Source organism: Coffea arabica, chromosome 6e (assembly GCF_036785885.1).
Source record: "Coffea arabica cultivar ET-39 chromosome 6e, Coffea Arabica ET-39 HiFi, whole genome shotgun sequence".
In the NCBI taxonomy this organism is placed as follows: Eukaryota; Viridiplantae; Streptophyta; class Magnoliopsida; order Gentianales; family Rubiaceae; genus Coffea; species Coffea arabica.
This window is the reverse complement of record NC_092321.1, coordinates 17,334,102-17,350,881: the sequence shown is the minus strand read 5'-3', so window position 1 is coordinate 17,350,881 and position 16,780 is coordinate 17,334,102. Positions and strand designations below refer to the sequence as shown.

At 33.1% G+C, this 16,780-nt stretch overlaps 2 protein-coding genes across 2 annotated transcripts; both read left to right on the top strand.

Moving 5' to 3' along the window:
• Nucleotides 1-4,373: 4,373 nt before the first annotated feature.
• On the top strand, nt 4,374-5,239 carry LOC113694580 (probable F-box protein At5g04010). The gene is made up of 2 exons (XM_027213421.2): nt 4,374-5,110; nt 5,221-5,239. The coding sequence occupies exons 1-2, from the start codon at nt 4,374-4,376 to the stop codon at nt 5,237-5,239; spliced, it is 756 nt and encodes a 251-aa protein (XP_027069222.2).
• Nucleotides 5,240-7,756: 2,517 nt separating this feature from the next.
• LOC113695397 (uncharacterized) lies at nt 7,757-16,376 on the top strand. The gene is made up of 14 exons (XM_027214481.2): nt 7,757-7,901; nt 7,988-8,089; nt 8,206-8,271; nt 8,393-8,457; nt 9,290-9,387; nt 9,607-9,658; nt 11,346-11,438; nt 11,928-12,038; nt 12,287-12,614; nt 13,417-13,868; nt 14,405-14,514; nt 15,334-15,392; nt 15,471-15,658; nt 16,062-16,376. The coding sequence occupies exons 1-14, from the start codon at nt 7,850-7,852 to the stop codon at nt 16,248-16,250; spliced, it is 1,965 nt and encodes a 654-aa protein (XP_027070282.1). The 5' UTR covers nt 7,757-7,849; the 3' UTR covers nt 16,251-16,376.
• Nucleotides 16,377-16,780: the final 404 nt, after the last annotated feature.

Below are 16,780 nucleotides of genomic sequence, written 5' to 3'. Positions count from 1 at the left end.
TGCAAAACACTAGAGGTACTTGAGCTGTGCAAAGCACAGCTTGGGCCCCTAGAAATTTAGTCTAACACATAACATCAAATTATTTTGGCACATGATGAATGAATAGAAATATAGGAGAAAATTGAGTATCAAAACAATTAAAATTGACAAATGTTATTTGAACTCTCATTTTTATTAATCACACTTTCACTATTATTTTTATCATATAGTTTTTATTTATTATAGGATTACAATTAACGAAATATGGAGTATAAATAAAATTTTCCTCAAAATTTGTTGTGAAGAGAAATTCTATCTATGAAATCAACCCCCTATTTATTGTGATTTAAATAAAAAATTTTAAACCACTATTATGATGATACCCAAAAAGGAGAGAGAATTAATACACTACAAGCGCATTGCTGTATTAATAGCAGTATAGTTTTAGTTGTAACTAAACCAAAAGTAGTCATAATACTTCCAGTACTTTAATAATGAGAAAAAGTTTAGAAAGCCACTAAGATATGACACAATCTTCAACATCAATATAACTTATTATAAACTTTCACATTTTCATTCTTTTGATAGAAGAAGTTAGTTCATCTATTTAAATCCCACCTAAAGGTGACAACATTATTCTACAACTCCGTAATATAAATAGCAAGGTTAGATAAAAATATGAATTACTACGTTTCCAGATCTACATATACAAATTAGAACTAAATCATTTTTTTTTATTGCAAAAACATATTCCTAATCAAAATTGAATTTTCTAACAATTTTTTGTCAAGTCACACTCTAGGCTGAAAGTCTTGACTGTGACTTCCACCACCAACTACAAATCCTTGTATGCCAACCCAATTGATACTACAACACTTGAGTAATTAAAAAACAAACAAAAATTAACATTAGTTTAAATATATACACAAAATCTTATTGGATCCTTCAATTAAATTGAATAGACCATAAAGTAATTCCAAAGGGGGGACGGGGAGAAAGAAACAGAGAAAAACAAAGGTAGACGAAATTCTGGTTAGATTTATCTTGGTGGAAGCATCACATGATATATTTTTTCTCCTAAAAAAATACACAAAATTGTAGATAATTACAAAATGTAACAAAAAAAAGAAAAGGAAAAAATGTGAAGTAAGAAATCAAATCTTGGGAGGAGAAAAGAAAAGAATGAATTTTTGTTTTATTCTTCATAGAAAATGATCATTGGTATAAAATGAATTCTAAGATTTTTTTACATATTTTAATACTTCACCTTTTATCCATGAAGAAATATCAAATAACAACGTCAGCCTATAAATTTAACAAACAAATGCTAGTTGGCTATAACATTATGATCGAAGAATAGAGCAAACATGAGAGATTAGAGATACAGAAAAAAAGAAAGAAAAGAAAATGTAAAATGGGATAAAAAAAATAATAAAGACTTCTCTTTGTTAAGTAGCTAATCATCTCGACGAAAAAAATGGCAACAATCTTAGTTAGATTAGTTTTAAAAAATAAAAAAATAAAAAAAGTGAGGGATGATTACAGCTATGGCGAGAAGAAGAATAAGAAGAGATGGAGTTGATTTTCTCAAGGAGAAAAAATATTTAAATCCTTTTGGCCCAATTGAATCAAAAAAGTGAAGGAAAAATTTAGCTAAAATAATCAAGTTTCCACTTGTCAAAAATATGCGTAATACATGTGTTAAAAAGATAGGCTGCTACAGTTACTTGACTTTCTTCTTATATACAAGGTAGAATAGAACTTTGTGGAGTAGATTACAAATCAAAGTAATACATGAACATATATATATATATATACATATATATATAATCAAAGTCATACATGAACATATACATATATGATCTGAGTTAGTGAGTGGGGTCAAACAGATAACTTGGTAAAACATGTCAGAAAAGGCACCACAACTCTGGCCACCTTTACTGGTCCTAAAAGACCTAATAAATGCCCACTATGCCAAGATAAATCTAAGAGATGCGTCATGTGTTGTTTTTCCTTACCAATAGAAAAAAAAAATTATGATTGTAGTCCCCAGTAACTTGTATATGGACCAATTTGATCGATCTTTCTCATTTTCGCGGATATCAATTAATTTCATCCCTCATGTTCACAGCAAAAGATTTATATTATATGTCCTTGTGCTCTGCTAATGTATTTCTCGTAATCATATAACGGCTAGCTGCTCATTGTCTAATACCAGTCATCTGAGCGTGCATGATTTGTATGCATATGCCAAAAAAAAAAAAAAACTAATTTCACATCATTTATATTTAACTAACTCTAGTTTTGCATTTTTTTTTTGGGTTATAAAAAAGTTCAAAATAGAACAATATGAAAATTTTGGGTCACATAAATTTCATTGAGATGAGATTGGCTACTATTTTACTTATAGTTTCTTATAAATTTTTAAATTCGAGATTTATGTGGACTCTTCAAAGTTCTATAAGCTAAAATATTGGGTTGTTTCTTCAATATAAGATGTTTCTTTAATTTTTCCATCATATTGGGGGTGTCGGCATGGGATGGTTATACTACATGTACCAAGATATAGTAAAAAAATCCAATCATGTCCAGTTATTCGGCTAATATTCTTACCGACTAAATTAGATTATTAATTAGGATGCTCAGATCCTACGTACTCTCCATCCATGTATGAAATAGAATTTAAAAGATAATAATGAAAAAACACATTTACTTAAAGGATTAATAACTTTGACCTAGCAACGAAATAGTACTAATTACTATAAGCCTCTCTAAAGAGTAGTGGTCACAACTCACAAGGCCTTCTTGGTCTTCTCGACGGGAACTTGCAGGCGGCAAATATTGAGACAGCTTGGCGAATCTTTGTCTCGTAGTCTCATCTCCCATGACAAATTGAAACTCTGTTTTGTGTTTTCTCATGGTCTTTATATGAGAAAAAGCGGCCACTTTGATCAGTTTCTAAACTAACAAAGAGTTAATTCCTCAAGACTCTGCAATGCAGGCAGGAGTTTGGTCGTCAAATCCTTTGTAGTCTAGACTCAATGTGTCATGGCTCAAAGCATCCACATTGTGGCGACTACAAATGCAAGAATATTGGCTCAGTTGGTGAACTTGCAAGAGTGTTTAGCAAAGCATCTGATCACTCCCCAGCTCAAGTACCAAATCCCAAGTTCCCTTTAGTCTTGGGGTCTTAGCCCTTGGGCTAACAGTCACTTTCACTTTATTAATAATACCAGTTGCCACTTGCACTTTGGAAAGCTTCGGTTGCTAAAAAATATTCTAAAATTGAAATATTATTTAAAATAATTATTATAGCCGTTTTTATAATGTGATATGTACATGATAAAAAGATGATTAAGAGATAAAAAAGATAATTAAAAAACATTTTTGTGATATAAGCATATGTATTATTTCAAATAATACATATCCAAACACACCGAGTAAACTTGTTTTTTTTCTAGGTGTGTCCAACATTTTTGAATCACACAAATCATAAAAGTTAGGGTAAACCACTTAAGAAGTCTCTAAACTATTCTACTTACTCCCTCCATCTCATTGAAAGTGTCATACTTTTCATTTTGAGATGTTTCAAAACAATTGTTATGTTAGAAAAGTCAAAACACCTTTTAGTCTCTTTTTTCAATATGACCCTTCTTTCTAATCATGTATATATTACCATTCAAATTTAAATTTTGAATTTATGGAGGTAAAATTGGAAAGAGATGTACAAACATCACAATTAAATCACTATTTTTAAAAAGTTGGATTCCTCAAACATGACTGAATAAATAGGACGGAGAGAGTATCAATTTTTTGCCCTTCATTTATTTAAGTCTTAAAATAATCTCTCAATAATTAAAAAAAAATCAAAATTTGATCCTTCAACATATTTCTACCTTTTGACTCCATCAAAATTTTCTCTTAGATCCATTAGCTATAAAGGCAAACTAAAGAATTAAAATGTAACACTTTTTAACATTGTTGAGGAGTTCATTTCAAATTTAAAACACATAAGGAACTAAAAGTTAATATTTATAATAGTTTAGGGATTCTTTAGGTAGTTTAGCCTAAAGAAATATATATATTAACAAGAAGAAACTTGTTCGTTTGCTCTAGAGAAAGGAAGTTGGCCTCAGAAAAAGAGAAGGAAATAAACAAGTAGTTCAATTACAAGAAACTAGAAGCCACGTGTCAACTGGACATAACAATGTTACACGTGTTTCATGGTTACCATGCGACATAGGATGACTAGGTTTCTCCTCGGATGTCATATATATCATGTAATCGTGAATCCTTCCATTTCACAGAACAAAACTTGATCCCTATGTCGGCTTCTGATCCTTTGAACCCAAAAAAAACAACGGAAACAAAAACTATCCATAACCACGATCACGATGTCTGAAAAATCCCTCAAATCCTCACCTCCATGGAGTGTTCTTAGCCTAGTCGCCAACCATCTTGACCCCAAAACACTAATTATAGCCTCCTGTGTATGCAAGTCATGGTCCATTTGCATGTCCTCCGACCACCTTTGGAAGCCCATTTGCTCCACCCTTTATCCGTCCCTTTGCAACCTCCGTGCCGCCAATCTCGCCGTCCCTTACCGCCGTCTATACAACTTAGGATGCGTATCAGAGAAACTCAGGCTGCAAAAACCGCTCAAACCCCATCTTTCCCTCGACAGCATCATTTTCGCCATCGACGTTTTCAACGGCAACGTCTGCCTCAGCACAACTATAAAACCTGGTAACCAACTCGTCGTTGACAAGAGTTTCTTGTTCCATTTCGATATTGATGCTGATCTTGGGAATGGTCACGGTGATCCATCAGTGGCAATAGAAGCATTGGATAGCTTGAGGGTTACTTGGAATGTGGTGTTAGGCGGGTTGAGGAGTGTTTTTACGATGATGGACTGTAAAGGGAAAGGAAGCTTCGTTCTGGGGCAAGAAGGATGGTTTTCGAAGGAGCTTCCGCAGTCGGGGTGTTGCTCCAGCGGGGATGCTAGTGGGTTGGTGGCGGATTTGAGGTTGGGGCTGCGGCAAAGTGGTGGGAAAGGGATGGTTGAGAGGATAAGTGTGGGAGTTTTGAGTATTTTGAGTTGGAGATATGTTTGTATTGATGATGCTCTTAGGTATCTGCAGCACTTTCTTTTACCCTGTTAAGGCTCTGTACCATATTGTAGTGTCAATGTAAAAACTCTCTCTTTAATTCTGAATTGTAATTCGTTTTTTCACCTTCCAGGAGCTTTGTTCAGTTATGAGATAACCTTTTCTAAACAACGAGAAATGATGCATCATACCAGGGTTGTGATAGTCTATTCTATACAATAAGAAATGGTGCATCATACTAGGGTAAATTTTATATTGTTCAACGTTTGTCCGATGGAACTTAACTTCGTATAATGAGAATTTTTTTTTGGAACTTGAACTTTTGATTTACAATTCGTTTCATTTTGATCATCCAATCCTTTCATTTTGACCATCCAATCCGATCCTTTTCGTATTTTAACCATCCATTATTTACAATTCGTCTCATTTTGACCCTTCAATCCGATCCTCTTCATATTTTAACCATCCAATCTAATCGAATTTTTTATTTACAATCCCTCTTATTTTAATCATCTAATTCGATCCTCTCCATACGTATATGCTAGAATTAATTACAAGTACTAATGATAAGAGTTAAATTGGCAAGGTTTGGGTTGAAGCAAATAAGAAATTAATGGAATTTTAAAAGAGCAAAATTGTCTGTAATTCATGAAATTTTAAAAGAGCAAAGTCGTCGAAATTGTGAAATTTTAAAAGAGCAAAATCGTCAAAAATGGTCCAAACCAAGGAATACAAGTGCTAAAGTATTCCTTGAAAGTCAATGAATGGGTGCTTCAAAGAGTAAAATTGCTTATTGCCAAAAGTCAAACAAGTGTTTGCGAAAGCAAAATTGGCGAGCAAATGAATGTTGAAAAGAGCAAAATTGGCAAACAAATGAGTGTAATGTCTAAGAGAGTAAAATTGGTAAGCTGTTCACGTTTACATATAGTAAGATTCCCAAGTTCGAACCCTATACAGTATCACTTGAGAAGCAAAGCAAACCAAACAAGGCATGTTCACGTTATATCTAGTAAGGGGGCGTTTGGTAAGAGGGTATCGGATTCGGGGAATGGAATGAACCCCATAAATGGTGTTTGGTTCACTGGAATGGGAATTGAAATCTTGGAATGATTTCTAAAAATTTGGTGTTTCTCCATTCCCAAGTATTTTGGTGGGTTTTGTCTGATTCCCAAGTTTGATTCCAAGAAACAAATCCAATTACATATTATAATTATACAATGATATAATTAATATTTATATATATTATATATATTATATATTATAATATATACATATATATATAATATATTATAATTATAATATTAGTACATTATATAAATATATATTATAATTATTTAGTTAAATATAATTATATTCATATAATATATATTATAAATTTATTAATATTATATAATAATATATTTATAATATATATGTATATTTATAAATGCATATTATATGTGCATATGATTATAATATACACATGTATATAATATTAATAAATTATATAATTATAATTATAATTATATTTATTATTTTAAATACAATAATATATCATAATTACTATATCTAATATTAATATGCATTATACTTATATAAAATATGAGTACAATTAATATTTATATATTATATAATTATAATTATGTATTTATTTTATAGCGTTTGTATAATTATAATTAATTATATATATAATATTTAATTTAATTAGTTACAAACTTATAATAATGATGTTATTGTATTATATAATTATATATTATAATTATTTAGTTAAATATAATTATACTTATATAATATATATTATAAATTTATTAATATTATATAATATTATATTTATAATATATATGTATATTTATAAATGTATATTATATGTGCATATAATTATAATATATACATGTATGTAATATTAATAAGTTATATAATTAATAATTATTATTTTAAATATAATAATATATAATAATAACTATATTTAATATGTAATATATATTATATTTATATAAAATATTATTATAATTAATATTTGTCTTATAATCATATGCACATATAATATGCATTTATAAATATACATATATATTATAAATATATTATTATATAATATTAATAAATTTATAATATATATTATATGAATATAATTATATTTAACTAAATAATTATAATATATATTTATATAATGTACTAATATTATAATTATAATATATTATATATATGTATATATTATAATATATAATAAATATAAATATTAATTATATCTTTGTATAATTATAATATGTAATTGGATTTGTTTCTTGGAATCAAACTTGGGAATCGGACAAAACCCACCAAAATACTTGGGAATGGAGAAACACCAAATTTTTAGAAATCATTCTAAGATTTCAAATCCCATTCCAATGAACCAAACACCATTTATGGGGTTCATTCCATTCCCCGAATCCCATACCCCCTTACCAAACCTTATGCTTTTCCTTAGGACGGGTTTGTTATGCTAGTCGGAAGTTGCTTCCTTTTCTCTTTTTTTTTTTAAACCAAAATAAAGAAAAAAGAAAATCCAACAACAGAAAACGCATAATTCCTATTGCTAATTCCAACTCGCCAAACACCCCCTTAAGTCGTCCACTTACACATAGGCGTGCTTAATACGAAGGCGCCAATTTTTTGTTGCTAGCAATCCAATTGACCAAAAAAGCCTCAGATTTTAACTAAAGTTACATTCTTAGCCCGCTCTTGCCCAGCTATAAATACCCTCTCCCCACTCCCTCCTTGGATCACATTTTCAAAGCTGGAAAATCATGGCGCCAAAACGGAAGCCCTTTCGTCTCTCCCCTGCTCCGATTCCAATCGGTAAATAAAAGAATGGAATCATTTCTATTACTTAATTTCTAAGTCTGAAACCCTAATTGTTCTAATTTTCTCTTCAATCCCCACAGGAAATTGCGAGGTTGTCGTGGAAGCTAGGAATTTTACCTCTGAATCGAACCAAAATAGCCTCCAAATCATTCTTTCGAAAAATGTCAAAATTAAAGTCTCAGGTATCGTCGCCATCATTTTGATATCTGTTACTATCATTTTTTACTCTTTTGGTAGCTATATTGCTATTGTTACTGTTATTATTGTGACGATAGTGATTGGGTGCTGTTCTTGGCAGTGATGGAGGCGGCGAAATGTGAAAATACGATTGACGATACTCCAGGTTCTGGATCTGAAAAAAATGGTAGGGATTCAAACTCCAATTTCCTTTTTTTTCTGGTAATTTTTGTTTATTTTGAATTTGTACGAAAAATAGAAAAAAATCGTTTTTGTGCCCAGTGATTATTTTAAGTAATGTTGATTAGGTGGGTACTATTTCGTGCTTGTTAACCCTAAAGATTCAGGCGACCAAACCAAGTCTTTGCTTCAGGTAACGCTCACATTCAATTCACATTTTCATGCTGTTCATTTACTCTTCTAGATTTTTTTTTTTTGGTTTCATTAACCTATATGCAAAAGTTGCCTCTTTGCAAAAGTTTTTTTAACTTTTTGTTTTTACGTCCTTACTATTGGAAGTAGATTTTGAATTTTGAACAATATAACATTAGAAATGCTAAAGTGTGCAGAAAATGTGGTGAGTTCTTGAGGGGCACTAATAAAATAAACGAGAAATTTTAGAGCTGAGCTTGGATAAACAATTAAGGGTGATTTTTCTTTTTCTTTTTTCTTCCGCAAAAATGCATGGTTTGGCGGTTATAATCGTAAAGTGGTAAAAAAGACTTTTATCTTGGATTTGATTCAAGCTATGACTGCTGACTTGGGAGATAACATTTTGATGTGGCATACCACTCACTAATCCACAGATTTTGGCCTTTTACTTGCTAAAGTTACTACTTTACACATGATTATTAGGCACTTCATCATTTATAATTGTCGGTTTTGGGGGCTGTGAATTACATTTTGCTAAAGCTGTGCTTTGTCATCTTCAGTTCTTGCCATGTTTTCTGAAGATGCTACTCATATTTTGGCTTTCCGTAATTTGCAAAATTTCAAAGGAAGTCGGTGTAGGTGGTCTTTTCAAATTATTGTGGTTGATTTTTGATTCTATAGCCTTCTTTGTAGTCTGTTCACTATTCTTTGTATGATTACCTATTTTTTGTGGATTCATACCGGAAGAATGTTGTGCCCCTACGCTGACTCTAATTTTGACCAAATTTTCACTTCCATCTACGATGTATGTTAGTATGTGCCCATTGTTTCAGGAAGTACTCGACATGTACTCAAAAGAGCTTCCAGCAATGAAATTTGCAGCTAATACTGGGAAGGAATCATTGTTTCTTGAAAGATGTGTATCAAACGGGTAAAAGACGATACCCATCCCTGTTCTTTTATGTTTACGTTCTATGCCTGCATGTGTTAACTTCTTTTCTATCCTGTTGGTTGCGCACACTACTAAAATTATGTACTAGTATCTTTGCAGACATTTTTTTGGAATTTGCTATGTGTTTGGATATCTGCTGATTGGAAGTTGAAATCATTCTGTTTCTCAGAGAAGTTTCTGCATGTTTGACTTTTGCAGGAAGTACTGCACATTACTTCTTATATGCAAGTCTAATGACCAACTAGGAGAGGTATAACATTAATCGCTGGACTCCATATACTAGCAACTCTTTTAAGCAGAGTAACTATAATGCTCAATTGCATGCCACTGGCTTCAGCTTTTATTGCTCAAATGGCAGTATTTCTAACTCTCTCTCTCTCTCTCTCCTGCAAATGTGTGGGTGTGTGTGATTACAACCCACAAAAGTGGGACAAATGCTAGAGAATATTGTCATGACTAAACTCACAAGACTATTTATATATTTTAACTCTTATGTGCATGGTTATTAAAGCAGTTAAAGATTTTATTTAGGCGTGTCATGTAAATAAACCAAATCCTTTGAATAATAAAATAAACTGTGTGGAGGAGTTTCTCCATCAGGGATCATAAACATCTTGTATGCCTATAGGTTTTAAGAATTAAACGTTTCCTCACACAGAGACATAACAGAAAATGCTATCTTCTTCTTCTTCTGTTTCCTAGTGTCTTTGAATGTCAACTTCAGCATTTCTGTGCAATTCCTATTGACAGTTTATTCATAATAGATCACTTACTCCTTTGTCTCTGTACTAGATTATGGACTTGGTTTCTATGTGTATTTGCTTTCTTGTAAGGCAGTATGAACTTTAAAAGGGGATGTGCATTAGCTTGGTGTTTAGGACAAATAGGAACTTTTTGGTGCACATGAGTGAAACTTTACGTTACCTTATCCATTCAGTCATAGTTATTGGTAGGTGCTTATTGTTAGAGATTGAGACGGTACTAGTTCTTACGAACAATAATAGGGTACTTTTTCACTTGCTTCAAGTTAAAAAGAAAATCCATCACTTTTGTAACAGTTAAGTGGTATTTATTACATTATTTTTGAAGCGACAGTTTAACTGTAGACTTTGATTCAGAAAAAACTATGGTGGTTAGTGTACTTTAATTCCAGAGCAGGCATTATATTTGTAGTTTGAATGCACCTTAATGGGTCAAATTCTCTCAACAGAGCTGGTAAAAAACTTACAAGAGTAGATTGTAGAATAATACTGCCCACTCAATATTTTCATGCTGACTAACCCAGCAAGTGATGATTAAATCGTTGAGATTGAATGCCTAACATACACTTTCAGTACCATATACACTTTGTATTGAGATTCTCGCACCACAAATGAATGATTAATTATGTTGTTCCAAGATTGTGTATTGCAGAAAAAGGGGACATGTTTGTGACCCCATTCATTCCTTTTAATACTGTTCTATGATATCTTAATATGAACATTGAATTGAATGGGAGCAGCTAATTTTGAAATTGTAGCAAAATATGTGTCTTAATCAAATAATAATAGTAGCTGTCTTAAGAGGTTCAGATAGTGTTCCATGACTAGAGTTAAGGTGCCTTTTAAATTTATGAATGTTTCTGGGCTGGACCTGTAATTACACATGGGATTCTAGTAAAGGTCTGCCAAACGTTTACCTTCCAGGATAAAAGTAAAGGAGAACACACTTTTTACAAATGAGAAGAGCCTTTTTAGGAGACCGATTCATGTTAGTATGCATAATCTGCATAGATTTGATTCATGCTGGTGAGTTATACACTACTGCAATAACAAACCTGCCTAAATGATTGCTGATTTTTCATTTCTGGCTGTGCTATATCTAACTGACTCATTCAATTGTTAATAACTTATCTATTAAAAAAGTTAACTTCTTTTGACAATCTCAAATTTTGACAGGTTCTTTCTGCTATCACTTATCAAATAGTCCCTGCTGATACACAGTATGCTGAAATTCCATTAGCCGCTGTCAGTTCAATGTACCAGAAAAAGGTTATCTGCTTGTTCTGTAAATCTATCACCAGGTGTCAGTGTTGGTATTGCTACTTTTCTTGGTTTGATCTTTCGGTCTTTTCCAAAGTGGTCTGTCCCTTTAAGAACCATGTGGCTAAATTATGCTCTCCCCATATTTCCTTGGGGAGAGAATTTTGGATGGTGGGTGGGTGGTGGATGGTGGTGTTAGAAGTTTAGTTGGAGATTGTGTAGTGGGATAAGTACATAAAACTAAGAAGTGGTTAGCTTCTCTCATTGCCAGATGATATATAAGCTGCTGCAACTTTTTCTCCTATTATCTTACACTTTATTTTAAGATCTGGATTTCCTGTCAATTACATTATTCTCCTGTATCTACTTATGTTTAAGACATTCCTATTTTTCTAATTCAAATTGAAATTCATGCTGCTAGTGAGTTCAGTTCTGTTGTGCTAATACTTTGGGCTTGTCTTGCATTCAAATGGTTGCTGATAATTAAGCATTATTTAGGGGATTGGTCGCCTTCTGTACATGGAATTGAGAAACAGACTGCAGAAAGTAGGCATCCGCACAATTTTATGTTGGGGGGATCAGGAGTCTGAAGGATTTTGGCTGAAACAGGTATATCCTGGAGAACGGATGCTTGATATTTGGGTTTATCTGTCTGCTTGCTTGTGCTATTGAGTTGCTTTCATCAATCTCCATATTCTGCGATGTTCTCCCAGGGAAGAGGACCTCCTTGTCTAGATATATTCTCTAGCATTTATGTTTTCTTCTATTTTCAATGTATATGGTCTTGGGCAACTTTGCAAATATCAATGCTTCACTTATTCTTGGAAATTGATTTGTGAGGATGGATTCAAAAACAGGGTTTTGTGGTGATTGGAGAGGTCAACACAAAGGGCAGAGCACGGAGACTGCCTATCAAGGCTGAAATCCGAAAGGCATTGTGCTTCCCTGGTGGTTCTACCCTTATGGTATCTCACCTTAATGACAGTTCAGCTGATCCTGCAGAGCAAATAAAGCTGTTGTATCCACTAAAGCTTCCCATGAAGCATCATTTATCTGATGTTGTTCAGAAGCTGCAACCAGAGTGCATAGAGGAGTCTGGCCATTCAGAGGGAGGGAATCAATTAATCAGCAGCACAGCATATGCTCAAGCTGAAAATCTTGTTATCGAGAGATTTCTATTTGATGGTAAGTGAAATCTCTCGTCTTGTTCTCTGTGTATCCTCACATGCATTATTTATGTGTACTCATCTAAAATGCATTTATGTTTCCTAAAACAGTATATATATACAGAGATGAAGGTTCAATGCCTACATAATGATTCAATGACTAACTTATTACTTGTGCCCTTGGCATCCTCTTAGTGATACCTTTGGAAAGAATATTAAATTTGTAAGTTTGAATTTAATCATGCCCCCTATGAAACCCTGGTGTTCTCCTGTATCTTTAAATGTGCTGAAATAAGCAAAGTGGTTTCTCTTGAATATATTATCAGATTTATCCACTAATGCCAAACTTTTCAACACTTGATCTGATGAGGCAGCTAGCCACAGCAGATTTTTTTTTCTGTATGTTTGAGGCCAACTGCAAAAAAATTCAAGGAGAATCAGTTAGACCAGCTATTGACCTACATGATCTATGAGAATTGATAATGTAAGGATAGTCCCTTTTTTTTATAAGGATATCCTATCTTTCTTTGGGTGACCAACATATTTATGGATGCACTGTACTATAATCTTAGCACCATTTCCATGCAAGATGGACCAGGGCCATGCTTAGTTGTTCTTTGCTTTTAACTGTTGAAATGCTATCTTGGTAAGATACAGTGTGTCTGTTTGGCCTAAAACATCATTTCTTTAAGTATAAATATATTTTTCTGGGTTTCTCCTTTTCTTTTTTATTTTTGCCTCTTTCAGGCTCTGGCTATTAGTGGAGTCCTAATTCTTTTTGTACTTTGGAAATGCTTACTCCAGTTGCATTGAAATTCCAGGTTGCCAAGATGCAGATAGTGGAAAGCTTTTGGAATATATCAATACGGCTAACAATTCGGAGTTTGGAAAAAGTGGAGAGGATTTTGAGATGAAGAAATGTTCGTGTTCAACACAAGGGACAAAGAAAAGGATATGGGAAGCCTCACTTACCTCAATGAATTCAAAGAAAGTAAAGGGTGGTCATGCAATTGATTGTCAATCAGATCCCAGAAATTTTGGCTCAAGTGGTGAATGTTGTTCTAATTCAAGTACATTTCTTTATGGAAACAAATTATTGGTGGGTGGAGATGCTTTCGCAAATGACTGTTTGGAAAAGAACAATGTAGAATGTGGAGCAATTAATGAGACATCAGAAGATAAAGGCAGCTGTAAACTTTTGTCAACAGATATATGCTTCAAAATAATGCTAATGAATATTGCTGATGACAAGAAAAAATCAAGTTTAACCAAGGTAAGCCCAGATTTGAAATTTCAAGCTGAACTACCAGATCTGTGGTTTGTCTTGTAGAACTGGTGAGCAGTCGGTCATGTGACCTGAAAGGATAGGGTCCTAAATATTGATGCGGTAAACTGCAGTGTAGTCAATGAGTAATTCATGGTGAAGGTAGAGTAATTATATCACCTAAGCTCTCTATTTTAATTTTAAGATATTGAAGGGATGGTAAGGTTCATCTAAAACTATGGAGATGGAAGTCTTCTTTCCTTTCTCTACGGTAATGGAGGCGCTGTGATCTAAAAGCCCTTGGCAATGTTGGTCTTCTTTTCTAAAGAATCAAAATGATGCCAATATGGTGTATTTTTTTTTCAGTTTTGGCAGTTTTAAGTCCTTGTCTGATACTGGCTTATCCTATTTCACTTTTCAACCTCAGCACGTCCCCTAAAGAAATATAATAAGGCTTAGACTAGAGTTCATTCTTCTTGTAGAATTTAGCTTTCTTGGTAAGTAGCTTTTATGCTTCTTATGCCATATTGATACTGTTGGTGTAGATAATTGAGGACCTAGGTGGGATTGTTACCTCTGATGGAAGAGTAAGCTCACATGTAGTGACAGGGAAAGTGAGAAAAACGTTGAATTTCTGCACAGCTCTCTGCTCTGGGTAAGTTTAGTTTGAATTTGAATGTTTTGACATGCAATCATTAGAATACATGCTCATTAACTCATACTGTCCACATAATCCTTTTGAAAGTCAAGATCAGTTCATTTACCACTTCACTACATCTGGTTCTTTTGTTGTCATGTTGCTTCTTTTAAGACATTCTGCAAAATTCATTTGCTCTAATTCACTTTCTAGATGATTAAGCTTTACGAAGATATTAGGTTCAAAAGGACAGGTCAGTACTTGAAATCACAATCATGCAATATCAAAGACACCATTTGTTCATTGACTCTGCAACTATGGAAATGTCAAGTAGTAATTGATGTAGCAATAGCTGAGGATCATGTCTATCAACTCAGAACTGGAGATCAATTGGAAACTAAAGAGAATTTTAGGCTACGGCAGTATGTAGTGGATGAAGCAGAGAACAAGTCGATTGCTTGTTATCCAAATAACATCCAAATAACAATCAGTGAAAATTACAAAACTAATAGCTACCTGGCGTCCTGAGTCTTGTACAATTCAGAGACAAGCAAACATGCACTGGTGATAGATGAGGTTGTGAATAAAAATGGAATTATTTGGTGAAACAATTATGCCTGCTTATTTTCTACTTTGTTGCCAAAATTGACCTTGGATCTACTCTTCTTGCAACTTTTCCTTTCCCCAGTCATGTAGATCATAATATTGCAGTACACTATGCACTCTCTTGCTAATTTTGCACGCTCTAATGGCTTCATCCATCAAAATTTAGTCTCTTTTAAATTCTTCTTTTTATGTTTCATTTTGTTATTTATTTGGATGTATCCTGTTATGCAGAGCTTGGATTATCTCACCTAGCTGGTTAAAGGAAAGTTATCGGAGAGGCAGATTTGTGGGTAGGTCAAAATGTTAAATTTGATGCTTCAATATGCTTAAAGTTTGGAGATATGTGATTAGTTTGTCAATCACAACAGATGAAATGCCATATCTTTTGAAAGACGAAGATTATGAGTGCAAGTATAAGGTAGAGCTGAAAGCTGCGGTCCTTAGAGCAAAATCAAATCCCAATTCTTTACTTAAAGGTCATGACATATGTCTCGCAGCACATGTTCAACCCCCAATGCGCACTCTATCGACCATCATAAAGTCTGCTGGGGGAAATGTAAGTCTGCTATGAGTTATCCTTTCTCAACAGATTAAGCATATGCCCAATTGTTCCTAAAATTTCTGTAGTCCAAAAAGACCATGTTATATTTTGCTTCATACCAATTCTGTGCCAGTTGAAGCTCAAGCTGTAGGAGAAGGAACTTCTGAAACATTCTGTGTCAGATGGCTACTACATTACGCTTCCAGCGCCTTTATGCTGATATCTGTTCTTCTTAGCTGCTTTTCCTTTCGCTTCTGTTACTTTAACAATCTGGCTTCTTTGTGTTTGCTGGTTTAGCTGCTTAGTTTTAGTTCCTCGCACAAGTTATGGCTTTGGAACATTTTCTGAAATTGCTTATGCTTTTAAGTTGGCCTTGTTAATTGAGATAATCATAATTGCTTAACTCTATAATTTGAAGGTGGTTTCCGGAATGCAAAAAGTGAATGAATCATCAAAAACAATATATATTGCATCTGAAGAGGATATGGAAGAAGCACTCTTAGCTGTAAGGAATGGCATGCAGACGTTTGGCAGTGACTGGCTGATGACCTGCATCATGAAACAAGAACTTGATCTGGAGGCTTCTCAATTTGCAGAATCGCTGTAAATGCTCGCTAAGATTAGTCATGCTAATCTTAAATGAGCAAGCCATTGAACTAGGGAAGCTGTGAGAATTTGTAAATATATGTTTGTCGAAATAACCGGAGTTGGAAAGTACATATTGCAGTGCCTATCTTTTCAAGAACGTATAAGTTAACATGTTATATATATATATATATATATATATATATATATATAAATATATATATATGTGTATATATATGTATGTATATTGTCAACACGATAGCTTTTTTATTCTATTTTTATTTTTACTCTATACCAAGGGGGAGGGGTGGGCTCAAATGGGTTAAGAGAGAATTTGGAGGAAATTAAACTATTATCAGACTAAACGGGTATTTTTGTACTTGGTGAAATTTTTAGAAAATTTTGAAAATGAATGCAAGAAGAGTCTTAAGATTTTTGTTGGTGGTCAACTATTCTAAAGGTGTTTGGTTAACATGCTATATATTGCTCTTGCTTTTTTGGGTGATATTTTCGTTAGTGGATATACCTTTTTATGTTGTGTATTTAAGTAAT

What these genes read in the sequence shown, in the direction of transcription:
- LOC113694580 (XM_027213421.2), top strand. Translation starts at nt 4,374, where the DNA reads ATGTCTGAAAAATCCCTCAAATCCTCACCTCCATGGAGTGTTCTTAGC.
- LOC113695397 (XM_027214481.2), top strand. Translation starts at nt 7,850, where the DNA reads ATGGCGCCAAAACGGAAGCCCTTTCGTCTCTCCCCTGCTCCGATTCCA. An exon ending in CCCTGCTCCGATTCCAATCG is followed by an intron (nt 7,902 to 7,987) that starts GTAAATAAAAGA and finishes CAATCCCCACAG; the next exon opens with GAAATTGCGAGGTTGTCGTG. An exon ending in TGCACAGCTCTCTGCTCTGG is followed by an intron (nt 14,515 to 15,333) that starts GTAAGTTTAGTT and finishes CCTGTTATGCAG; the next exon opens with AGCTTGGATTATCTCACCTA.